Below are 22,801 nucleotides of genomic sequence, written 5' to 3' on the forward strand. Positions count from 1 at the left end.
CTTCAGAAACCTGATTTCTGAAGAAGGGTCCAGACCCGAAACGTCAGCTTTCCTGCTCCTCTGATGCTGCCTGGCCTGCTGTGTTCATCCAGCTCTACACCTTGTTATCTCTGTTTAAATATCAGATATTTATTTCTGATATTTGGAACATTTATTGGTGTTTCCAAGTGATGAAGTACATGGTAGCACTTAATGTATTGATAGGTAAGTTAAAGAAATACTGCATATCAAAGGGACTGAATTGGAGAAAATTAGCCTGACATGGACTGATTGACAGGCAGTTGATGACTACGTTTCCTGATCTTTTGTTTCTAAATTGTCCGTTTTGCTTGTCACGTAGCTGAAATTTAATTTATTGTGCTCTTCAACAGCTTGTACAACGAGGACAGAAATTTGCTTCGAATTAAGGAAAGGGAAAGACGAAACCAAGAAATTCATCTCGACAAAGACCCTTTCCTTGAAAATGCCCCCCTCTTTGGTGAGCCATATAAGGTAAAGTACAGAGCAGGTTAGACTGATTTGGCTTTAGCTTTTTCTAGATTCTGTATTGCACAGCTCTTGGCACCTCTTGTTATCAGTACTGCCACCCGAAGCACATGGAGCTTCTGTCTAAATTTACAGGTTGGGGCTCTGATTCAGTTATCAGGACCCGATATGCAATTTTAATTGGAATCCCGAGCAGGAGAACAGTGACTGGTAGAAGAGGTCCAGGTAGGACAAACTTTTTTTTTTTTTTTTTCAAAAAATTGTCTGTAGCTGTCTTCATGTGGTGAGCCAGGAACAGTAAGAAGATTCTTCTTAGTTTTCCTTGCTACAGGCTTCAACTCAGTCCTCACCCAAAATATTCTACCTCTTTAAATTTTGGAGACCTGTCCTGCGGATGAAAGCAGCTTGCTGTCTCCCAATTTTCGTTACCATCTGACAAGGTAGCGAATCTGGCCAGTTTCGCTCAAGTCACTGAGCGATCTTGCGGAACTGAGGTTTAGTGGTTGAGCTTGGCACGTCCCTAGCCTCATCAGATGTGCCACCTGCTTCAAGATTTGAATGTACCGCACCTCCATTCCCATTTACAAATTACCACAGATGTTTCTGGAGCAACACGAGCTGTGCCGGCCTAATCTGCTAATCTGTTAGTGAGCTAGATGGTTTTCTGTACAATTTTGTCAAGCTTTTCTGCCATTTGAAGGTTTTATTTTGTACAATTACATTTCTAACAACCTTTCCTTTCACTTTCAGCAATTTGAGTAAATCTATCTAGTCCCAAATGCATTAAGCTTGCCTGAGGGCTGATGCACGCGCCAAAGAAATAAATTTACATCCATACTAAAAGTATAAATAATATGCTTGGACTTTCCTATATGTAAATTTTCCTTCAGGATCACTACACTGAGCTACAAGTCTGAAAGATATTTCTAAAATTTGTTCACTTAACAGTTAACTTGCTGTAGTGTTGCAAAATCAGTCCAGATAATGCTTGTTTGCAGGCAGAACGGATCTTTCTGGTCAAAAACCTTTGTAGGATGCGTTTAAAAAGAAATAAATCTTGAACAGATTTTTGAAAAAGTGTCTGACATTTGTAAAAGACTGTGTGTGGGGAAACCCTTTTGTTTTTCTGGAATATTTGCCTCTGCAGAAGTACGTGAACCATAACTAGGCTGTTTAGGGTTGCAGTCATTAACCATGTTTCTGTTTTTTGTGCAGACCAATAAAGGGGATGAACTTTCCAGCCGCATTCAGAACATGCTGGGCAACTATGATGAGATGAAAGATCTGATAAGTAACAAGAGTCATCAGAACTTCATTGGTATACCCAAGAGGGCAGTTCCATTGGTTTCACAAGAAAAAGATAAGTGCTTGCATGGTGCAAAAAGAAGTAATAGTTCACTACAGCCTTCCTTTCACAGCAGCAATCCACGATCAATGGGACCTCGCAGTGCAGCTTCATCAACTGGTGTCAGCTCCTCTGAAAAAAATACTGCAGTGATAGAACAGAATGGCCAAAGTCTCAGTCAGAACACTAAGAGCTACAGCTTATTTCCAAACCAAAGCCAAAATAAGGACACTTGTTATAGCGGCCAGGAAACTTGCAGTAGCCATCGAGTCAGGGGTGACCACCCTGCGGATGCGGACAGTCACAGCAAAGTCCAGTTATCCCATTTGCAACACTTGCAACCACTGTTACCATTGTCCTCACTAATGCAGCCCTTGTCTCCAATAACACCATTATCCCCCTTACATTCCAGCGGGTATACCAATTCCAAACTGCAACAAAATAAGACTAGTCGCAGCAAAGACTGTCCTCCAACAAAATCTCCAAGTGAACAAGAAGTACACTCGGGTGATCCTGAGAACTTGTCTTCTGATCCAAGTGTTCCTGTCCCCAGCCAACATGCATCTCAAAATTTTCCACCGTCTTTACCATCGAAACCAAACATGATACAGCAAAAACCTACAGCGTACGTGAGACCGATGGATGGGCAAGACCAAGCACCTAGTAAATCTCCGGATCTAAAGCCACCTTCCGAAGATTACACTGAGGAGCCATATGGAAATATAGCTGCGATGAAAGCAAGTGCCAGAGCAAAGCTATCCAAACTTAAAATTCCTTCTCAGCCAGTCGAGGTGAGTGCACTGACATTTCTCTTCTGATGTGTAGTTCTGCAATGAACTTGATAGAGGCCATAGTTGCTGGTAAACTGACGTTAGGAGTTTTGCTCTGGTATTCATGATCCAGTGCCATAAGCAGGACTTGGAATTCAAAGAGAGGGCCTGTATCAGAAACAAAATGTTCAATAAATTGTGTATTCCTTCTCTGGTTTTATCTTTTAAGACACAAGCTGTAATTTAAAAGCAAAATTTAATTTAGGAAATGAACAATACATTAATTAACTGACAGCCACATTTTCCTAAATTAGTTAGTCTGGTGATTGGATTTTCAAGTACAATGTAAGCAACCCTCCTTTTAAGATGTGAATTCCAATCTTTTATCCTTCTTTGAAAAATACCGTTCTTTGTTTCGGGGGAGAAAAAGGAACTTGCATTTGTATAGCACTCTACATGTCATAAGCAATATAAAGTATTTTGGGAGTGTAGTGCTATTCTATCTTCAGTTGATACATCTATCTTGTATGCGCAAAACTAAGTTCCACAAGCAATGAGATTAACAAACAAGTTATCAGTTTAGTGATATTGATATTTCTTTAAAAGAAAGATTCACACTTGTATACCAATTTTCACTACTCCTAGATGTCTAAGTGTGCACGGTCAAGAAGCTTTGAAATGAATTTATCATTGTCAAGTTTTCATTCATCAAGATCCACAAACAGCAATATGGTAATGACCAGAGAATCTTGTTTTATCCTGTTAATTGAAGGATAAATATTAACTGGACACTGGGTATGATACCATTGCTTTTCTTCAAAGTGGTGCTACGGTATCATTGTATCATGGTATCATTTTGCACTCACCTGATCAGCAAACTGGGTGTCAGTTTAACATCTCATCCGAAATATGGCATCTCAGAATGCAGCGTTCCCCCAGGAGTGTTGGTCTTGATTTTGTGCTCACTCTTGAAGCAGCGCTTGAACTCTCAGCCTTCTGACTTGGGTGAAATTGCAGACAACTGAGCCGTGGCTGGCATGCAAAAGTCGAACCATGTGAATTTCTTTGTCCTTCCGACAGGGCTTTGGTTTTTAACATCTCATTTGAAAGACATTGGCCTGCATCCCACTTTTCCAAGTAGTCTTGGGATCTCTTGTGGTAGAGGCAGGAAATGGCCTGAAGAGTCAGTGAAGAGAGAACCCCACATCTGTGGGTCTGGAGCCAGTAGGTCAGGCCAGGTAAAGATGGCAAATGTTAGTTCCTGGGAACTGACCAGCTGGGTTTGGATGACAAATGACAATGGTTACATGGTCACCATTGGAATTTAAATAAAAGCTGGACAATTTGTATTTTAAAAATTCAAATTTCACCGTTTAAAGCCATGTCCAAAGTCCATTAAACTGGTTCAGAGAGAGCAAGAACTGCCAATGCTGGAGTCAGAGATAATGGTGTGGAGCTGGAGGAACACAGCAGGCCAGGCAGCATCAGAGGAGCAGGAAAACTGACGTTTCGGGTCGGGACCCTTCTTTGGGGAAAAAAAATTTTTCTGAAGAAGGGTCCCGACCCGAAACGTCAACTTCCCTGCTGTGTTATCCGTTAAATTGGTAATCTGGATTACTAGTCTAATGACATTACTTCTACACTGCCACCGCTAAGCATCTTGCTTGGATAACATAGAAGGAGTTGTGGCTTTACCATGACCCTTGCTGCACTCGGCTGGAGAATGTTTACCAACACTTCATAGCAGTTTGGGAAAAATCTGTGTTTTCCACATGACGAACTGTTTAGCCTTCTTAGTCATCAGAAAAGTTATCTCAGTGGCTGTTGAGATCCCATCTGAACAAAACAAAGTTTGTTTAACTTGTGGGTGGGATGCTTGTACACGTTTTGGGATGTTTTTCAGAAATTGATATATATGTCAAGTGTCTTTGAGCATCTACAAGCCGAAGATGATCTACCTGTTGGATTTCCTTTTGAACTTTAATTTGTACATAATATTTCATTAGAATCCTCAGGGAATCAGGATGGCAGTTCAATATAATGATATTACTGGTACCACCCTCACGAACTGAGGTATACCACACAATAAAAGATTAAAACTCAGATCACAAGGAAGCAGAGTTTCTTATGGTTACTATGATTAATCCAAATATGAATTAGAAATCACAAAGTCTTGTTGATGGAATCTTGGAAAGTTAATTCAATACTTTCTGGGAACAACTTGTGGTGGTGGTGATGTTTTCATTGTAAGTGAAGGAAAAAGGTGTTAATGTCTGAAGTGTACAAATGTGCCCAATACATTGGGGCTACTGGTGAAATTCATTTGTTTTCAGAAGGTTTGGAAATGCTGACTGCCAGAAAGTCTGATGCACAGCTGAACCCTAAAGCAAAATTGTCCAAGAAGATTGTCTTATTAAAACTCCTCTTTTGGATTTCCCTTTTCTGAAGTACTTGCTCTTTTATTTAAAATAAAATAATTGTTCACTTTGAACCAAAAATGCTGCCTGAATTGAGAGTATTGACAGGATCTAGGTGTTTTCAAACCCACCCCTATTTCCTATGTTGGTGTGAAGCTTCCTCCTTTTGACACTCAATAGCTGATAGCTGCCTAATTATTTTGATGCTTACAGTGGTTGTTTATGATCCAGTCCTAAAAGCTCTGGATTCTGATCATTTAATCTCTGTAAATCCAATGAGGGGCTTCTTTACTGGCTTTTGTTGATCATTCATGAATTATATAGTATAAACTGTCATGTTAAAATATGTTGGACACCAATGTTAACCAATCACTTTTATGGTGAAGTTGCAAAACTAATTTAAAAAAAATAAATTTCCCCCCCAAGCCCAAACATTCCTTTTCTTAAAAACACAAAGATATGTTGATGCTGGAAATCAGAAACACAAACAGGAATTGCTGGAAAAACCTGACATCTGTGGAGAGAAAGCAGCGTATTACTTACTTTTGTAAGGAAAAGCTGTATTTGTCTTTTCTAAAGTAGGGCAGATTAACATAAAGGATGATATGATCTGGCACATTCATACTGTTGACACGCACTTCTGAAATACATTTTGTTCCATACTGTTTAAATTGCCCTTAGGACTATATAATGTCATATTATATGTATGTGGAAGCAATGGCCTAGTTGGACTGTAAATCCAGAGTCCAAGATAACGTTCTGGATTTGCATCCTGCCATGGCCGATGGTGGAATTTGAATTGAATAAAAAATCTTTGGAATTAAGAATCCAGTGATAACCATGATTCCATCATCGATTTATTGGAGAAACCCATCTGGTTCACTAATGTCCTTTTAGGGAAGGAAACTACCATTCCTACAGTGTGGAAGCAGGCCATGCGGCCCATTGAGTCCGCACTGACCCTCCAAACTGCATCCCACCCAGACCTACCCCATACCCTATCTTTGCATTTCCCACACTAGACACTATGGGCAATTTAACATGGTCAATCTACTAACCCACACATCTTTGGACTGTGGGAGGAAACCAACACAGATACGGGGAGAATGTGCAAACTCTACACAGTTGCCTAAGGCTGGAATTGAACCCGGGTCCCTGACACTGTGAGGTAGCAGTGCTAACCACTGTGCCGCCCAAGACCTGGTCTGGCCTCTAATTAACTCCAGACCCACTGCAATGTGGTTGACTCTCAACTGTCCTCTGGGCAATTAGGGATGGGCAATAAATGCTGCTTAGAAGTGACACCCTCATCCCATGAATGAGTAAAGAAGAAACAAAAAGATAAAAATGATGTATGGTGGGATATTGAGGCCCTTTAGGCCTTTTCCACAAAATCCATTCTTGAACATTGCTGACCTGGTCAACATTTATTGCTCATTTCTAGTTGCTCTATAGCAAAGGTAAACAATCTCCTCTTGCCCTTCTTTGTCTTCAGTCTTTGACATGGTTGACCACAGTATACATCTCCTGTTCGTTTCTACTGTTGTTCACTTGGGTGGGTCTGCTCTTGTTTTGTTCTGTTCTTGTCTGTCTAATTATGGTCCCAGTATAACTTGCAAGGCTTTTCTTCCTGCCCCAAACCATTATGTCTGCCGTCTCTTTCAAAAATCTCTCCTTGGCACTTTTCTATTTTTTTAATCTACCTGCTGCTCCTGAAAGCTGTGTTTAGTCTTGCATGTCTGCTGACAACAGAGTTCTATTTCATGTGGCTAAATTAATCCGCTTGCTTATGACATCAAGTGGTGGATTGGATAGAAATTTCCTCCAATTAAAATTGGGTGATTGAATTTTCTTTTCTTGTTCCTCTACCACTACACTCTGTCTCCTACCTTCAAGCCAATTTTGCATCCAGTTAGCTAGCTCCCCTGGATTCCATGTGATCTAACCTTGCTAACCAGCTTACCATGCAGAACCTTGTCGAACACCTTGCTGAAGTCGATCTAAACAACGTCAACCATTCTTTATCAATCTTCTTGGTCATCTCTTCAAAAAAAAACTCAATCAATTTAGTTTTCCCACGCACAAAGCCATGTTGACTATCTCTAATCAATCCCTAATTTCTACAATATTTTGACCAATGCCTCCACTATCTTTGCAGTCACTTTATTCAAAACTATTGGATGCCTGCCATCGGGTCCTGGTGATTTGTCAGCCTTTAGTCCCATTAACTTTTCAAATACTTTTGTCCTTTGTGCTAGAGACTATTCCAAGACCTTTCCACCCATTAATACCTTTTCTGATGTCTCACATGTTTATGGTATCCTTCACTAAGAAAGCTGATGCAAAATATAGTTTAAATTGTCTGCCATTTCCCTGTCTGTTATAGTTGCATCTTCCAAGGGTCCCACACCCACTTTTTTTTAAAAATATACCCATTGAAGCTATTGCTTTTTTTAGTGCATTTCTTTAACATCTTTTTTAATCTCTTTATTGCTTTTTAGTTATCTGCTACTACATCCTAAAAAAAAAATCCAGATTCTTTGGTTTACCACTACTGTTACTTTGTGTAGCTTAGTTTCTGATACTCTTCTTTACCCACCTTTGTTAATCATAGGTAGGCATCCTTCTCATAGAATCCTCCTTTTTAACCAGAATAAATTTTTGCTCAGTGTTATGAGGTATCTGCTTGAATGTTTGCCACTGCTCATTCGCTTACTTTACCCTTATTGTATTCTCACAGCCTGTTTTTAGAGAACTCTTCCTTCATACCTCTCTCTAATTGCTGTTATTTAAGTTGAGGACACTGATTTGAGCCCCAAATTGCTCTTCCTTAATTTATTCATTTAATTCTATTTTCCATCAACTCATCTATCTTATTAGCAATTCTGCATATATTTAGGCACAACCTTAAGCTCTGACTTTTTGCTGTTATTTTTTCCTCTGGTTCTCATTTCTGCTGTACTCTGTTTTGCTTCTATATTTTGCTGTTATGTTTCTTTTTGATTTTTTTTTAAAAGGTTCCTTTTCAATTAATGCATCCCCACCCCAAACAAATTAGGTTTAAACACTGTTACAACCCTAGTTATATGATTTGCCAGGACACTGGCCCCAGCATGGTTCAAATGAAGCCCATCCCAATTGAATAGATCTCCTCTTTCCCCAGGACTGGTGCCAGTGCCCCATGAATCAGATGCCATTTCTCCCATGCCAGTCTTTTAAGCCACACATTTGTGTCTCTAATCTTTATTTACCCTTTTCCAATTTGCAAGTTACTCAGATAATACTCCTGAGATTATTGCCCTTGTGGTTCTGTTTTCTTAATTTAGGCCTAAGAAGCTCATAATGCCTCATTAGAACCTCTTTCCTAATCCTATATCATTGGAACCTGTGTGGACCACAACTGTTGGATCCCTCCTCTCCCACCCAGAAGAGCTGTCCTTAACTTTGGCAGCCACATGGGGGAATTAAATTCACATAAGAAACTGGGTACAAATGGTTGCTTCTCAAAAGAATGACAATAAACTGTGTTTTTAATGGTGATGTCTTAGCTATATGTTTATTTGTTAATTCATAACTAGCTTTTTAAATTGACAGGGGGTGGGGGAAAAGGCAATGACGAAGCTGTATCCGGCATAATTTTTCACAAGCTCGTGACCTCCAAAAGCACACTAAAACTAATGAGAAACTTTTGAATTGTAAACACTTTATGTAGTTTAGGCCAAGATAATTAAATCTTCTAAAAAAAATTATTGGAAAACTGTACAGCTAATGTCAAGCCATAAAATCCAAATAACTCCAGTTTTGATTCCTGTTATGCCAGATGAGATTGTCAGAATTGTTGAAACCATTTGAGAAGGAAAGATCAACCAAAGTTTTCACTCCTGTCTGTGTTTTGTGTGATGCCAGCCACTACCAGCTTGTGGTTGAGTTGGTATGCTGTCACTATCCCCTTACTTTAACTGTGCCTTAGCACCAAGTGGGTTTTACAGCAGTAGAGAAAAGCCACCGGTGAATCTTTCGAGGCTGTTGCCTTAAACAAATTGAAGTTTATTGCATGATAGCAATTAGGTACAAATTATAGTAAGGAGTTTGACATTTGATATGAAGACCTAGAAAGTTTTGTTTTCAAGGTACTGAGCTGTTTTGTCCTCCGATGTTTCCCCACTCAAGGGATGACATCTTAAGAATTGGTCCTCGTTTTAGTTTCTGACATTAATCCTTTCAGAATTATTAACCTTATTTCAATACTTTTTTTGCTAACCCTTCCAGTCCTATTGGAAAATATGGTCTAACCATCCTCTGCAGAGACTTGGAGGGAGGGAATAAAATCTGTTAAAAGTCATTGTACCATATTGCAGATATGCATGGAGTTTTAATTTTTTTAAAAAATGCAGGCGCTACAAATTGTAGAAGGTTGTGATGTTAAGCCAATTATGTTTCAGCTGAGGCGCAGAACTGGTTCCTGACCCTGTCAGCCTGTATGAGTGAATTTACAAATGTTGAACAGTATTCACCAGGGCAAGTGCAAAGTTTGAGTGTAAAGTTCTGGTCTAATTTGAAAGCACAAATGGAGAGGAGTCTGTGACACTAAATCTGATCGATATCCTATGTGAGCATGGTCCTCCAGTGGTAACACTGTTGTCGTCCCAGCTCTTGGTAATACTGGGCAACTCTCACCTTGGAGGGAAACTTGGTTTGATAGATCAAGAGCTTCAATTTTGTGATTTCTTTACTGTTGTCAGTCATGTAGCATATTCACATGTATATCAATGTATTTTTAAAAGAGAAATTTTTTTTTGTACAAAGGGAATAAACACAAATTATGACCGTATACAAGTTATTTGAGATTGTCTTTTTACAGATACCCGAAATAAAGATTCAACCCTTTTATTCTGTCAACAACCTTACAGATACAGATACACTTATCTCAGTGAAGTATTACTGTGTCTCCACTTTAAATATTTTTGTTCAGGTGGCCTGGCTGTAATTGATTTCTTCTTACAAGCTTCTAAATAATTCCTGAGCTTGCTTCTAAGCCATTCAGGACTTTTTACCCAGCCCTGACTAAGGGATAGGTCGATTCAGTTTGAGATGAGGTATGTCTTCACTCGGAGGGTGGTGAATCTTTAGAATTCCCTGCTGAATTATTGAGCATGTTCCAAATAGAAATTGATAGGTTTCTGGAGACCAGTGACATTTTAGGGATATGGAGGTAGTGCATATGGCACTGGGGAGCTGATCAGCCATGATCTAGAATTGTGGAGCAAGCTTGATGGACTGAATAACTCACTTATGTTACCAATGCAGTGAACTGAACAGCTCCACTCCAGGGCTACTTGCCTTCCTCAAAAATGCATGCATCAACAAACCTCTTGAGAACCCATGATCACTTTCAGGCCTTGAAAATGAATCTAAGACTGTCTTTCCCTCATGCACAATGTGGAATTACAAAGCAAACCCAAAAACATACCTCATTTCCCAATTTTAGAACCCAAGTTTCCAAACAATGAGAAAATGAATCCTCACAGCACAATCAGTGACTTTATATGAATATTCTAAAAATCTCTTTGAAGATTGTCAACTTGTCAGCAAAATTCCATATGTGGCCACTGTCAAATTTGACAGACATGGAAGAGAAATTGTCCTGATTGTCTTAACTGGTAGAAATTCTAAAGTTAGGTTGCCAATTGAGAATGAAGTACTCTAAACTCTACAGTAATTTCACTTTTTTTCCTTTTTGTTCTACTATCCTGATTGCCCTTGGCTTGACATTCTGGTTTCACCACATGTGGTTTTAAATACTTTATTTCCCCAGAATTTCCTCATGCCATTTCCTGTCAAAGACTGTAAGGTTAGTCTCCAAAAATAACACCCTAACTTTTATTCCCTGCAATCTGCGACTGGTTATTATTTGTTCAGTAAGTAATATTTTGCACTTGTTGGGTGTTACATGTAATTTCCTATTTATCTATCCAATTAAGTAAGATGTAGACTCTTCTGCAGAAGTTTAATTATATCCTCTATCCTTTCAGCTCTTATTATTGATTTCTGTAAATTTTATCATGCTTTATTGTCCGTATCTACTTAAGTTAATGGGAATAAAGAAATAACAGGAGTTGCTTATCTGACTCCTGGAAATTATTCAGCAATGCTCCGATTAGACATTTGTAAATTGCCTGTTGTGGTTCTTTCCAAATACTTCAGTCCTGCATTTTTCCCTGGATATCCCTGCATTTCAGGTTGGTTAATACAGAACTTTAATCAAGCCTAAATAAATGATATTGTAAGGAATCCATTAACTATTGTCGACTTCATATCTTTAAATGTAGGCAAAATTGAGTAGAATCCTTTGCTCCTAAACCCAAATTATCTGTTCTTGCTTGATGCACTTCCAACCCGCCCCTTAGTGCATACACTTAGTACAGTTTTCAATTACTGTGAAGCAAAGGACGGTTAATGGGTCTGTTGTTACTTGCACCTTTATTTTTATTTGTTCTTTTTTAAATGTTGGTACTACATTTTACTCGCTCTCAATTTTGTGGCATCTCTAGTACACAATAAATCTCTATCATTGCCATTAGCAATGCTTGGCAGACTCCCTCCTAGTCTCTTTCAATAGTCTAGGATTTACATTACTTGACCCAGAGAAAATATATATCACGCTTCAATTCTAACTTAACTACTGTCTCCTCCTCACTGATTTCCGAAGATTTCATTGTATTTGTCATAACAGGATAGTTAAATATAGAATTGGTATTTTCCTTCCTGTTAAACACAACTTATGGAATGTAATTGTTGGGTAATATAATTATATCCATCTTCAGTTATTCTAGTATCTCTTCTAAATCTAACTTCCTCCCCTATCCACATTCTAAAAACCTTTATTATCTCACTTGATGTCTTGTATTTTGCACTATGTTTCAAATATAATAACTGAACAAATTTTAAAATGTTGTACTCTTTTTGCCCATCCCATTTTCCCAGTAGACTCTGTAATATGTCCTTCTCTAAAATATCCAAAATGAACAGTGAATGGAGACTGGTTTATTGCTTAACCATTTACTACTTAGCATGTACACATACATATGTATATTTACCAAATAGAGTTTTAAGTTTTTTAAATGTTGACTTGCCTGATTTTCTCTGATAGCAGGCCATTGCGTTTGTTACTTTGGTTTGTTTGTTTATTTCTAACTGCTGAATTTTGCTTCATTGAAACTTTAACTTTTTGTTGGCACGAATTGTCAAGTAAATCTCAAAATTGATCACATTAAAGCCTCTAAAAGACTCATTCATTCTAAACTGTAGATGCTGTCCTGATAGCCAGTAAGAACCAAGCCAAAATGTGCATTTCCCCTCATTAAGTCCTTGATAAGTGAAGGAATAAAACTTTTTCTAACAATGTCAGTTTAGATTCTGTTGATACAATTTTGGATTGATTGAAGATATTCATAAAAACAGTAACTCGTCTAATCGCTTCATCCAGGCTGCCCTTTCTATTCCTTTTATTTGTCCTCAGGGTGTGACTTTGACCCTTTTTTTGTTCTAACTAGACAGAGTGTACTTTTTCCCTTCCTTTGCAACGGAACAGTTGACAGTTTCTTACATGAGATAATCCACTGTCTAAACCTACACATCCTAAGGCTGTTGCCATTTTCAATTTTTATATTTAGTTAACGTTAACTCTAGCCACATTTGATGCTAGTCGTGCAGCACTCTGCTTGTGCTGCCATTTTATAAATTTGCAGGTGCTGACAAGAATGATGTGTATAACTGACCCTTCAGTGACTCGGTGAACAACTGCTATCAAAGGAGATTATTTTTGGACTTGGTGATATGAATGATTACGAGATGAGCAGAAGATCTTTTTATATAATCCTTTGACACTGGAATTTAGAAAATCCCACTGCATTTCTGATAATTTTGTGGGAATATTTGGATATATATATACATATTTAATCCTGAAATTCTACAAGCTGTTTTCAAGTCTCCAATATAAATAGAACTTTTGTTGTAAATATACAGAAACAATGAGACTTGCCACAATTCTATTTAGGTCAGTTATAATTTGACCTTGTAAAACATATGCTTGTAAAATAAAGTTAAACAAGATGTAGTTTTACCCCGCTATTTTTGCTCATAATTTTGAGGCCGATGAAGAGCCTCCAGGTCTCCATGGATTTGTAGTGTTAGCTACTTTGGAGGATAATGTGCTAGAATTATTTCAGTACTTTCTGGAAGGAGTCATCTTTGCATACCCTCAAAAAAGTACACTCTTCCTTCCTTCCCTCCATCCACCATCTCGACAACCTCCTTTTTTGGCAATTTATGGGGAAAGTGGTAGCATATTTTACAGGCTCAGACTAATGAAATGCATCCCAAATGCTTCCATAAAGGCTTGGAGGCAACTTTAACTTGGAATTTCTGGCTCAAAGGTAGGGACGCTATCCCTGTAGCGCAAGGCCACCTCTACAAAGAGTGAACATCTGCACTCTGACTGGAAAATAAAACCCACTTTTTACAGATTAATGAATTCACCATGCCCACAAAATTTTGGATATCCTCAAATTTTGTGGATGCCAGCAACAACTACATTGTGCTGTATAGCACACGTGTTGATTGGATTTTTCTAAGTTTGCAATAACTGACATTGAAGTGCATTCATCTAAGCTGGGAACTGATTGCTAAGAATATGGAGTGAAATAAGCTTACATTTGGCTGAAAATGCATTTATCTGTAAATGTGAAGTTTTGTTAAATATGCTATTGATCTCTCAAACATTCTAAAGATTGTTGTAGTGAACAAGCCATCAGATTTATTTCTATCACCAGACTCTCATTTGAAAAAAAGTGATGCTGTTTGAGCTGCATACATTTTCTGGTTTTTGTTTTTGATTCGCTCCATAGAGCCTGTGAACGAATTAGCAGGCAGAGACTTTTTTTTTGTAAAGGGAGAACTTAAGCTTGGCCAAAGTGTTTCACATCCAATGAATAACTCTTGAAATAGAGCTAGTCATTGTGATGTGGGAAACACAATAGCTAATTTGTGCATAAATACACAATAGTATTTGTATTTCTGGACATGAATTTCTTTTCATCAAGTATTTAAACTGCTTTTTATGATTTCCTCCGGACATCTGCTGACGTGCCCATTATTGGTGAATATTTGCGTTGAAATTAACAAAAGGGAGCAGCTTTCCAGGACCGTACAAGCCTCTGCTTTGAAGTGGTGTTCCAGTGTGAGGGGACGCATTAACTAAGCACTGCCTCTAGCTGCTCTTTGTCTTTGTATTGCTCTTCACCACACAAATAGTTCATCTATTTCTCCAAAGTTTGCATCATTTTCTGCTCAGACAAGTTTAGACAAACTACAGTGTATTCAGCCATTTGATACATGCCCAGGTAACAACGCTTTTTGCTTTAAAATGTCCTAAATAGTCATCTTTCAACACAACTGCCAACTAGTTACTATTATTGAATAATAGAGCAGACTTTCAGACTGCTGTAAGCCTGTTGATTTGCGATCTTAGCTTCTGTTTTTGTTATGAATCTATGCAAGGAATATTGTCAGAATTTTGCAGGACTTTTTTTTTGTATAAATCAAGACTTGTACATTTTTACTACCTGCAGTGTTTATGTACCAGATAGTTAAGCAAACAAAATAGTTTATGCTATAAACTGAGGACTTGTAGGGCAATGCTGCTTTAAGATGTGACTTTGAAATTGACTTTGTATATTCTAGGCTTTTCCCTTGCACTGTTAAAACCAGTATTTACTGCAGTGCAGTACTGAGAGTGTGAAGCAATGGTGGACCATACATAGTTATCACCAGTCATGACAGTGACCATTTTGAGTCTCTTTCATGCTGTTTTCCAGCTGTGCACTTGTTCATCAGTTTTGTTAACTGCTCACTATAAAATACATGCTTTATCATGGTAAAAAAATTGTGAAAAGGTAAAGTTTCTTTAAATAAATCTTTTCTTTAAAGATATAGCTTCACATCACATCCACTACAATATTTCACTTATTGGCAAAAGCAAGCTGGCATTGTGCCATCAAAACTGCAACTTAACAGCAATTTGACATAATGACATTTTCTCAGGTGTTTCATGGCAGCATTATGAAAGTTCGACACCAAGCAACAAAGGAATTAAGGTTAGATGACCAAAAGCTTGGTTAAAGAGAGAGATAGATTTTAAGAAGTGGCTTAAAAGAGAAAAGTGAAGGAAAGGGGAGTGATTTAGGGAGAGTGCTGGATTTTGTAGCTTAAACAACTGATAACACAGCCACCAATGGTGAAGCAGTTGTGACAAGGTTAGAGTTAAAGGAGCACAGATATATTGGAGGGCTGTGGAGCTGGATGAAATTATCGAAGCATGAAGGGGAAAGACTATGGTGGGGTTTGAAAACCAGGATGAGATTTTAAAGTCAAGATGTTGCTCGATTGGAAACGAATAGAGGTCAGCAAGAACCAGAGTGACGGGGAAACGGTACTTGCTACAAGTTGAGACATGGAGAAAGAGTTTTGGATGACCTTGACTTTTTAAAGAGAGTATAATTTGGGAGGCCAGCCAGGAGTATGTTGGAAAAGCTTAAAAGTGAAAAAGGCATAGATGAGTGCTTCAGCAGTAGAAAGAAGTTGAACCAAGTAACAGCACTGGAAATGGCATGAATATGAGCTTGGAAGCTCATCTTGGGATCAAATACGAAATTAAGATTGTGAACTTACTGGCTTAATGTCAGACTGTTGTGGGGGAAGGAAGATGGGAGTGGTAATTGGAGAGTGGAGTTTGGTGTGAAGACTAAAAATGGTGTTTCTGACTTCCCAATGTTTAATGGAAGGAGATAAATGTCAGCAGCAATAGAGGACTCAATGGTCATATTGTTGAGGTAGAGCTCGGGGTCTTCAGGATACTTGCAAATGTAATGCTGTACCGTTGTTTATGCCCCTTGACGTCATCCAGTGTGGATGAACAATAGGAGGGGCCAAGGTAGATCCTTGGAGGAACCAGATATAACTGAGGTGTGGGAAAAGAAGTCATTGCGAATGTTTTTCTAGCCACAGTCAGATTTTTAAAAACTGAACACATCAGAGCACTCTCACCCAGCTGGACAACAATTCAGATGTTGGAGGAGGATGGTGTGGTCAATGGTGTTGAAGTCTGCAGATAGGTTGAGAAGTTTGAGGAGGACATGATTATCTTTGCACAGTGGTGACAGCTGTTTCGTTGCTGTGACTAGGTGGAAACCACTATTTAAAATGCCTGTTTGCATCAGAAAACTTCAGTCAGTTGGGTTAAATCTGAGAAATTTTACTTTCAGAACATCAGTGCATGTCTATCAAGTTATGTGTTCAAAAATCATGCAATGTATCAGGACAAAAGGAGGAATGGGTAGTCAGTTTTCGATCGTTTGCTGCAAAATAGAGTGCAAGCATAAAATAAATTCTCATTGTTCTCATTCAAATGATCTTGCTATGGAAATGAATATATTGCCTTGGTTTTTATCTGAAACAATTTATAGCAGTAATGATCGGGAAACCATGTAGGCAGTTCAGTGTGAAGTGACAGCACCTGTTGTTGAGCGGACGCCACAATAACTTTTAGCTCAAATTACATGATTCTAAAATCACTTTTGTTATTGCCTTTATATGCACTAGCAAGTCTTTCTTTTTAAATGTGTACACTTAAGGGACTGCACATTGTTCACATAAGTGGTTTTGCCAAGGTTGTTGTTAATTGCCTAGCCCTGAAAGTTTTGGGGTGGATAGCCTCCATTGGTAGAGATTTGATGCAACTGAATGCCATGGTTAAGTCAGTTCAGAAGATGCAGAATGCACCAACCAAACAGGCTGTTTGGCCCAACTGATGTATGCTAGTGTCTATACCACACGTGAACATTTGACAGAGCCCTTACTGTTATTACCTATAACAGCTTGATTATTTTAAGAAGGATACTTCTGGAGAAGATTTTTACTCTCTTCTCAAGAAGATTGGCATCAAGGGAAGAATTTTGTGAGCTCCGAAATTCATGAGGATTTATTATCTAATTTGTATACTTTTATTATTCATGTTTGCAAGGTCAGTGGTTGAGGCAGAAAGTATGGTATCTATGTTCAGTTTAGATTGATTTCAGTGAATAGAGGAAAAGGGATTAAAGGGATACGGGACTTAGGACTGAGTTTGATTAACCCATTCGACAAGTAAATAATTTTAATGAGTCATGTGGTTGGCCTGACTGACTCGTTTTGCATCTTTTTTATTAAGTTTTATTTTTCACCAATGTGATGGTGTCTAGAATTCAGTCACCCAGATTGGGCATCTGATTTGTACAAAAAAGCATGTTCATTGCATCCTGCTGACTGGATGACCTCGGTTTCCCCTCTCCGTTAAAATGTATCTCAAACATTCAACAAATTGGCACCACAAAATTATCCAGTGCTGCAAGTTGTATTGCCTGCACAGAAGGAAATACATATTTGACCTTCTGTGGATATAAACAGGCTGCACGTGAAATTTTAAATTAAAACTCTGATCCTTGTGGAGAAGAGCATAGTTCAGACTGTTTGTTTATTTAATGTAAGTTTCACATTCAGCTTCATAGTTTTAACAATGTTCAGAGTTTCCTTTTGGCAATGACCTTTTGACTTCTGTTGAACTTAGCACTATTCTGTTTGACTGCTGTTGGCCTTGGCTTTCACTCGATACTGTATGGAGGTTTTGTCTCAATATACAATAAATGATATACTTGCATTCGAGGCAGTACAGCAAAGTCCACCAAATTGGTCCCTGAGATGAAATGTTGAGGAAATTGGACCATTCTCTGGAGTTGAAAAGAATGAGAGGTGATTCCATTGGAACATAGAGTTTGAAGTTTGATAGGGTAGGCAGATTGATTCTGCTAGCAAAACTGAAAGAAGGGCACCAGCCTCCAGATGAGATGATCATTTAGGACTGAGGTGAGGAGGAATTTCTTCATTGAAATGATTATGAATTGATGGAAAATGTTAACCCAGAGGATTGTGGATACTCCATCATTGAACGTATTTATGTCTTAGATTTCAGACTGGTGTTTCAGAGAATGAAAGGATACGGGAGCAGGCAGAGTGGATTTGAAACCCACAATCAGCCATAATTGTATTGAATAAAATGAGTAGGCCCAACAGACCAAGTGGTGGTTTCCTGATTCTTTGTGGTCTGATCCTTGAAGAAATGTGGTGCCATTATTTAAGAAAGGTGGTAAGGAAAAGCCAGGGAACTATAGACTAGACAGGTGAGCCTTAAAGCAGTGGTGGGTAAGTTGTTGGAGGGATTCGGAGGGACAAGATTTACATGTATTTGGAAAGGCAAGGACAGATGAAGGACAGTCACCATGTCTTTGCGTGTGGGAAATCGTGTCCGCCACTCTGCCTTCAATCCTCTTTGTCACTTCCTCAAAAAAAACTCGAGCTAGTGAGACGTGTCAATATGGACTAGTGTAAGGCTTTTGACAAGGTTCCGCATGGTAGACTGGTTAGCAGGGTTATATCACATGGGATTCAGGGGAGCTAGCAATTTGGATAAAAAATTGGCTTGAAGGTAGGAGACCTGGTTGTGGTGGAGGGTTGCTTTTCAGACTGGAGGCCTGTGACCAGCGGTCTGCCACAACAATTGGTGCTGAATCCACTAATTTTTCTCATTTATATAAATGATTTGGATGTGGACACAGGAAGTATGGTTAGTAAGTTTGCAGATGAAACCAAGATTGGAGGTGTCGTAGTCAGCCAAGAAGGTTGCCTCAGAGTACAATGGGGCCTTGATCAGACGGGCCGAGGAGTGGCAGATGGAGTTTAATTTAGATAAATGTGAGATGCTGCAATTTGGTAAGGCAAATTAGGGCAGGATATGTACACTCCATAGTAAGATCTAGGGGAGTGTTGCCAAACAAAGAGACGACAGAGTGCAGATTCGTAGTTCCTTGAAAGTGGAGTTGCAGGTAGTCAGGATAATGAAGGTGCTTGGTATGCTTGCCTTTATTGGTCAGTGCATTGAGTATAGGAGTTGGGAGGTCATGTTGCAGCTGTACAGGACATTGATTAGGCCACTTTTGGAGTATTGTGGTCACTCCTGGTCTCTCAACACATGTTGTGAAATTTGAAAGGGTTCTGAAAAGATTTACAAGGATGTTGCCAAGGTTGGAGGGTTTGAGCTATAGGGAGAGAATGAATAGGCTGGGGCTGTTTTTCTGTGGAGCGTTGGAGGCTGAGGGGTAACCTTATAGCAATTAATAAAATTATGAGGGGCATAGTGTAAACAGCCAAGGTCTTTTCTCCAGGATGGGGGATTCCAAACCTAGAGGGCATGGGTCTAAGGTGAGAGGGGAAAGATTTAAAAGGGACCTAAGGGGCAGATTTTTCATGCAGAGCGTGGTGCATGTATGGAATGAGTTGCCAGAGGAAGTGGTGGAGGCTGGTACAATTGCAACATTTAAAAGACATGTGCATGTGTAAATTAATAAGAAGGATTTGGAGGGATATGGGCCAAATGCTGGCAAATGGGACTAGGTTAATTTAAGATATCTGTTTGGCATGGACGAGTTGGACTGAAGGATCTGTTTCCATCCTGTACAGTTCTGACTCTATGTATATCAGGTGACACCATGATTAGCATGTTCTGTAAACCCTTCCATGGTTGAATAGTCATTCAGCCTTAAGTATTGAATGGAAGAATGCCATGGTCTTATTAAATCATACTTCAGCATGACTAATCGTCATACAGCACACCAACATGCCCTTTGTCCACTTCCACCCCCCCAATTCATCCATGCCAACCACGTATCCTAAAATGAGCTAGTCCCATTTGGCTGCATTTGGCCTATGTCCCTCCAAACCTCTCCTATCCATGTACCTGGTTTAAATGTTGTAATTGTAGAGTGCCTAATCACTGAAAGCCAAATAATTTCTTTCATTTTACCTCTTCTGACTTCAGACTGGTTAAAGTTTTAAAATCAAGTATCTGTTTTTAATTTTGGAAAGTAATCAAACCTTGCACCAAAACTTAACTAGGTAATGATAGCTGTAACAAAAAAAAACATGCAACCGCTGACACTTGGGATCAAAGAAGATGGCTGCAGGGTTTGCATCTAGAAATATTGGTTGCTTGATGAGTTGCTCTGATTAATACAGGACCCAGGTCAAAAAAATGCATGATTAATGAATTGGAGGGTTTAAGTTTGAATTTTGGCACGCTGTTAGCATACTTTGTGTTAACTAAGCATTAGTCATAACTGAAACAGAATTGTCACCCAAAAGCGCACAGGTGTGGTTGACAGATTTAAGCCATTTATCTTTGCAACTGAAGCTTGGGAGGATGAATGACTGAATGAGGATGGTAAAGCAAAACTAGAACACAAGAACGTTTCCCAGGTATTGCAACTTGAAACCTGATCTGTAAAATGACACTAGTTGATAACTTGAAGAACGCATTGAGCAACTTTTTAAAGTATTTTTTTGACCATGGTTGGGTAGAAAAGCATACATCTCTTTGTATGCAGGCCAGATGTTGTCAGTTTCACTGGCCTAAACCTTTTTTGGAGGTAGGCACTCGTTGCTAGATAGTGTCTTTCATAAGTGAGAGCCTGCCTGGAAGTGCATATCTTCTCACAAGAGTGCACTAGCGGGGTTATCACTGTGACACTGCATACAAAGAGGTCAATCAACTGTCATTGGAAAACTGACCAGAGCAGTACAAAAGAGGCAAGTAATTTCCTGCTCATGTTGCTGGACCATCAATCATATTTATCTGTGTATGTTTTATTGTGGGAAGTGCACCCCCTGTCTGCAATAAGAGTTCTAACTTTCTTTCAAGTGACTTTTTTTTGCAGGATTTTACTCTGGGGTGTATGTGAACTCATCTTCTATTCAATGTACCAGCTGTTTATATAATAGTAAACAAAGATTTTTTTGAAGTGCAACATTTATATACATATCCATTGTCTAATGCTGCTGGGTTTTCCAATACAATACACAACTAGCATGTCATAAGTGAAAGAAAGCTCAATAGATCCCTTTAAAGCCCCACTTACCTGTGCACAACAGAATGCATTCGTTCTTTCCATCAACTAAGACCACAACTGCTGGGAATACATAACCATTAACACCAGTAAAAAGAGGGTTGCCATTTTCAGTGTGTTTTTTTTTAATATATTTGTTCACAGGGTGTGCTCAAGGCCAGAACTGCTTGTCTGTCCCTAATTGTCCTTAATGTGATTGTCAGCTGCTGCCTTGAACTACTGCTGATTTTCTGGAAACACCAACTGAGCAGTTATGGAAAAAGTATTAAAGTTTTGTCACAAACGGTGACAAAACAGTGAAATAGTTCTAGGGCAGGAGAGGACGGGGTTTAGAGGGGCCTGGTGTCCATATGCATCCGCTACCCTTGTCACAAGTTTGGGAGGACAACAGCGAGTTGCTGCACTGCAGCTTTGACTTTTGTACACTTTTTATTTTATTATGTGTTGGTAATGGAGGGTGTGAATGCTAAAGATGGTGAATGGGTATCAATCAAGTGGGCTGCTTTGGCCGAGATGGCTTTGAATTTTTGTGTCATTGGAGGTGCACTCATCAAAGTAAATGAAGAGTCATCAGACTGCAGATTTTTGATTTCTTTCCTTTTGTAGGTGGTGAGTAAAGACTGGGGAGTTATTTTCCCACCAGCCTCTGACTTGTCTTTTTGACCACGATATTAATAAGGCTGGTTCAGTTCAGTTTCTCATCAGTGGCAGCCCTCGGATGTTGTTAGTCAGGATATTCTGTAGTGGTAATGCAATTGGATACCAAAGGGAGATTGTTAGATTTTCTCCTCTTGAAGATAGCATTTATGTGGTGCAAATATTTCATGTTTTACTTTAAATTAGCTTGCTTTTGATCCAAATTCATACCTTTCAGTGTAAATTGTTTAAACAAACTGGTACATCTGAATGAATTTAGCATGATTATTGCTAAAAGTCACCACAAAATTCTTGTTTAAAATATAATTCATAAGGTGTTGACTTTTCATAGGGCTTATCCTGTACATTGTCTTTGTCTTTTTTTTTGATTTTTTTTTATGAATGGGATGTTAATATGTTCAGGAACCTTTTGCTTTGCCAGTTACTGAACAGGATATGAAACCAAGGCTATAGGTCACCCTGTACCTAATTTGTGCTGCTGAACTGTACTGAAAAGTGGCCAAGAGTAAATCTAGCCAACACTGCCTAGTTTTATTGTTTCATAAAATCCTAGAGATTTACAATACAGAAGGAGTGCTTTTTGGCCCATCGTGCCTGTTCTGGCTTTTTGTGGGGGGGGATCTCCTGTTCTCACTTGTCTGTAACCCTGTAAATTCCTCATCCTCCAGTATCTGATTTTTTTCCTTTCATGATTTATTTGTGGAATCGACCTCCCATCATCTTCTCAATGTATTTCAAATCCCAATCATTCTGAGGAGGGGAAATTCTCTTGCTATCCACTTCTTGGCAATGATTTTAATAAGACGTTTTGATTATTGATATTCCTCCTAAAAGCTGGCTCTCTTCTGTATATTATTGAACCTCTCAGCTTGACAACTTTAGGTCAATTCTTAATAGTTTCCTTTCAAAGGAGAGCAATCTCCTAAATCCCTCTTCCCTGCTACATGAACAAATTTCCACTATCCTTTTGAGGCTTGATGCTCCTGTATTGTGGTATCCAGGTGTACAATGGCTGAAGGTACTCCTCAACCTTTTCCCTCACCTGAGGTGTGGTGACCCTTGGGTTAAACCACCACC

General features: G+C 38.9%; 1 protein-coding gene across 1 annotated transcript in view; it reads left to right on the forward strand.

Annotated features, from left to right (window-relative positions):
* Positions 1-22,801, forward strand: part of LOC109918418 (AF4/FMR2 family member 1-like) — a 167,067-nt gene that overhangs the window by 59,537 nt on the left and 84,729 nt on the right. The window contains exons 2-3 of the mRNA XM_048604209.1: positions 372-492; positions 1,702-2,622. Of these exons, the coding sequence (XP_048460166.1) occupies positions 372-492; positions 1,702-2,622 (1,042 nt within the window). The remainder of the gene's footprint in view (positions 1-371; positions 493-1,701; positions 2,623-22,801) is intronic.

The sequence above is a fragment of the Rhincodon typus genome, chromosome 1 (genome assembly GCF_021869965.1).
Source record: "Rhincodon typus isolate 14 chromosome 1, sRhiTyp1.1, whole genome shotgun sequence".
In the NCBI taxonomy this organism is placed as follows: Eukaryota; Metazoa; Chordata; class Chondrichthyes; order Orectolobiformes; family Rhincodontidae; genus Rhincodon; species Rhincodon typus.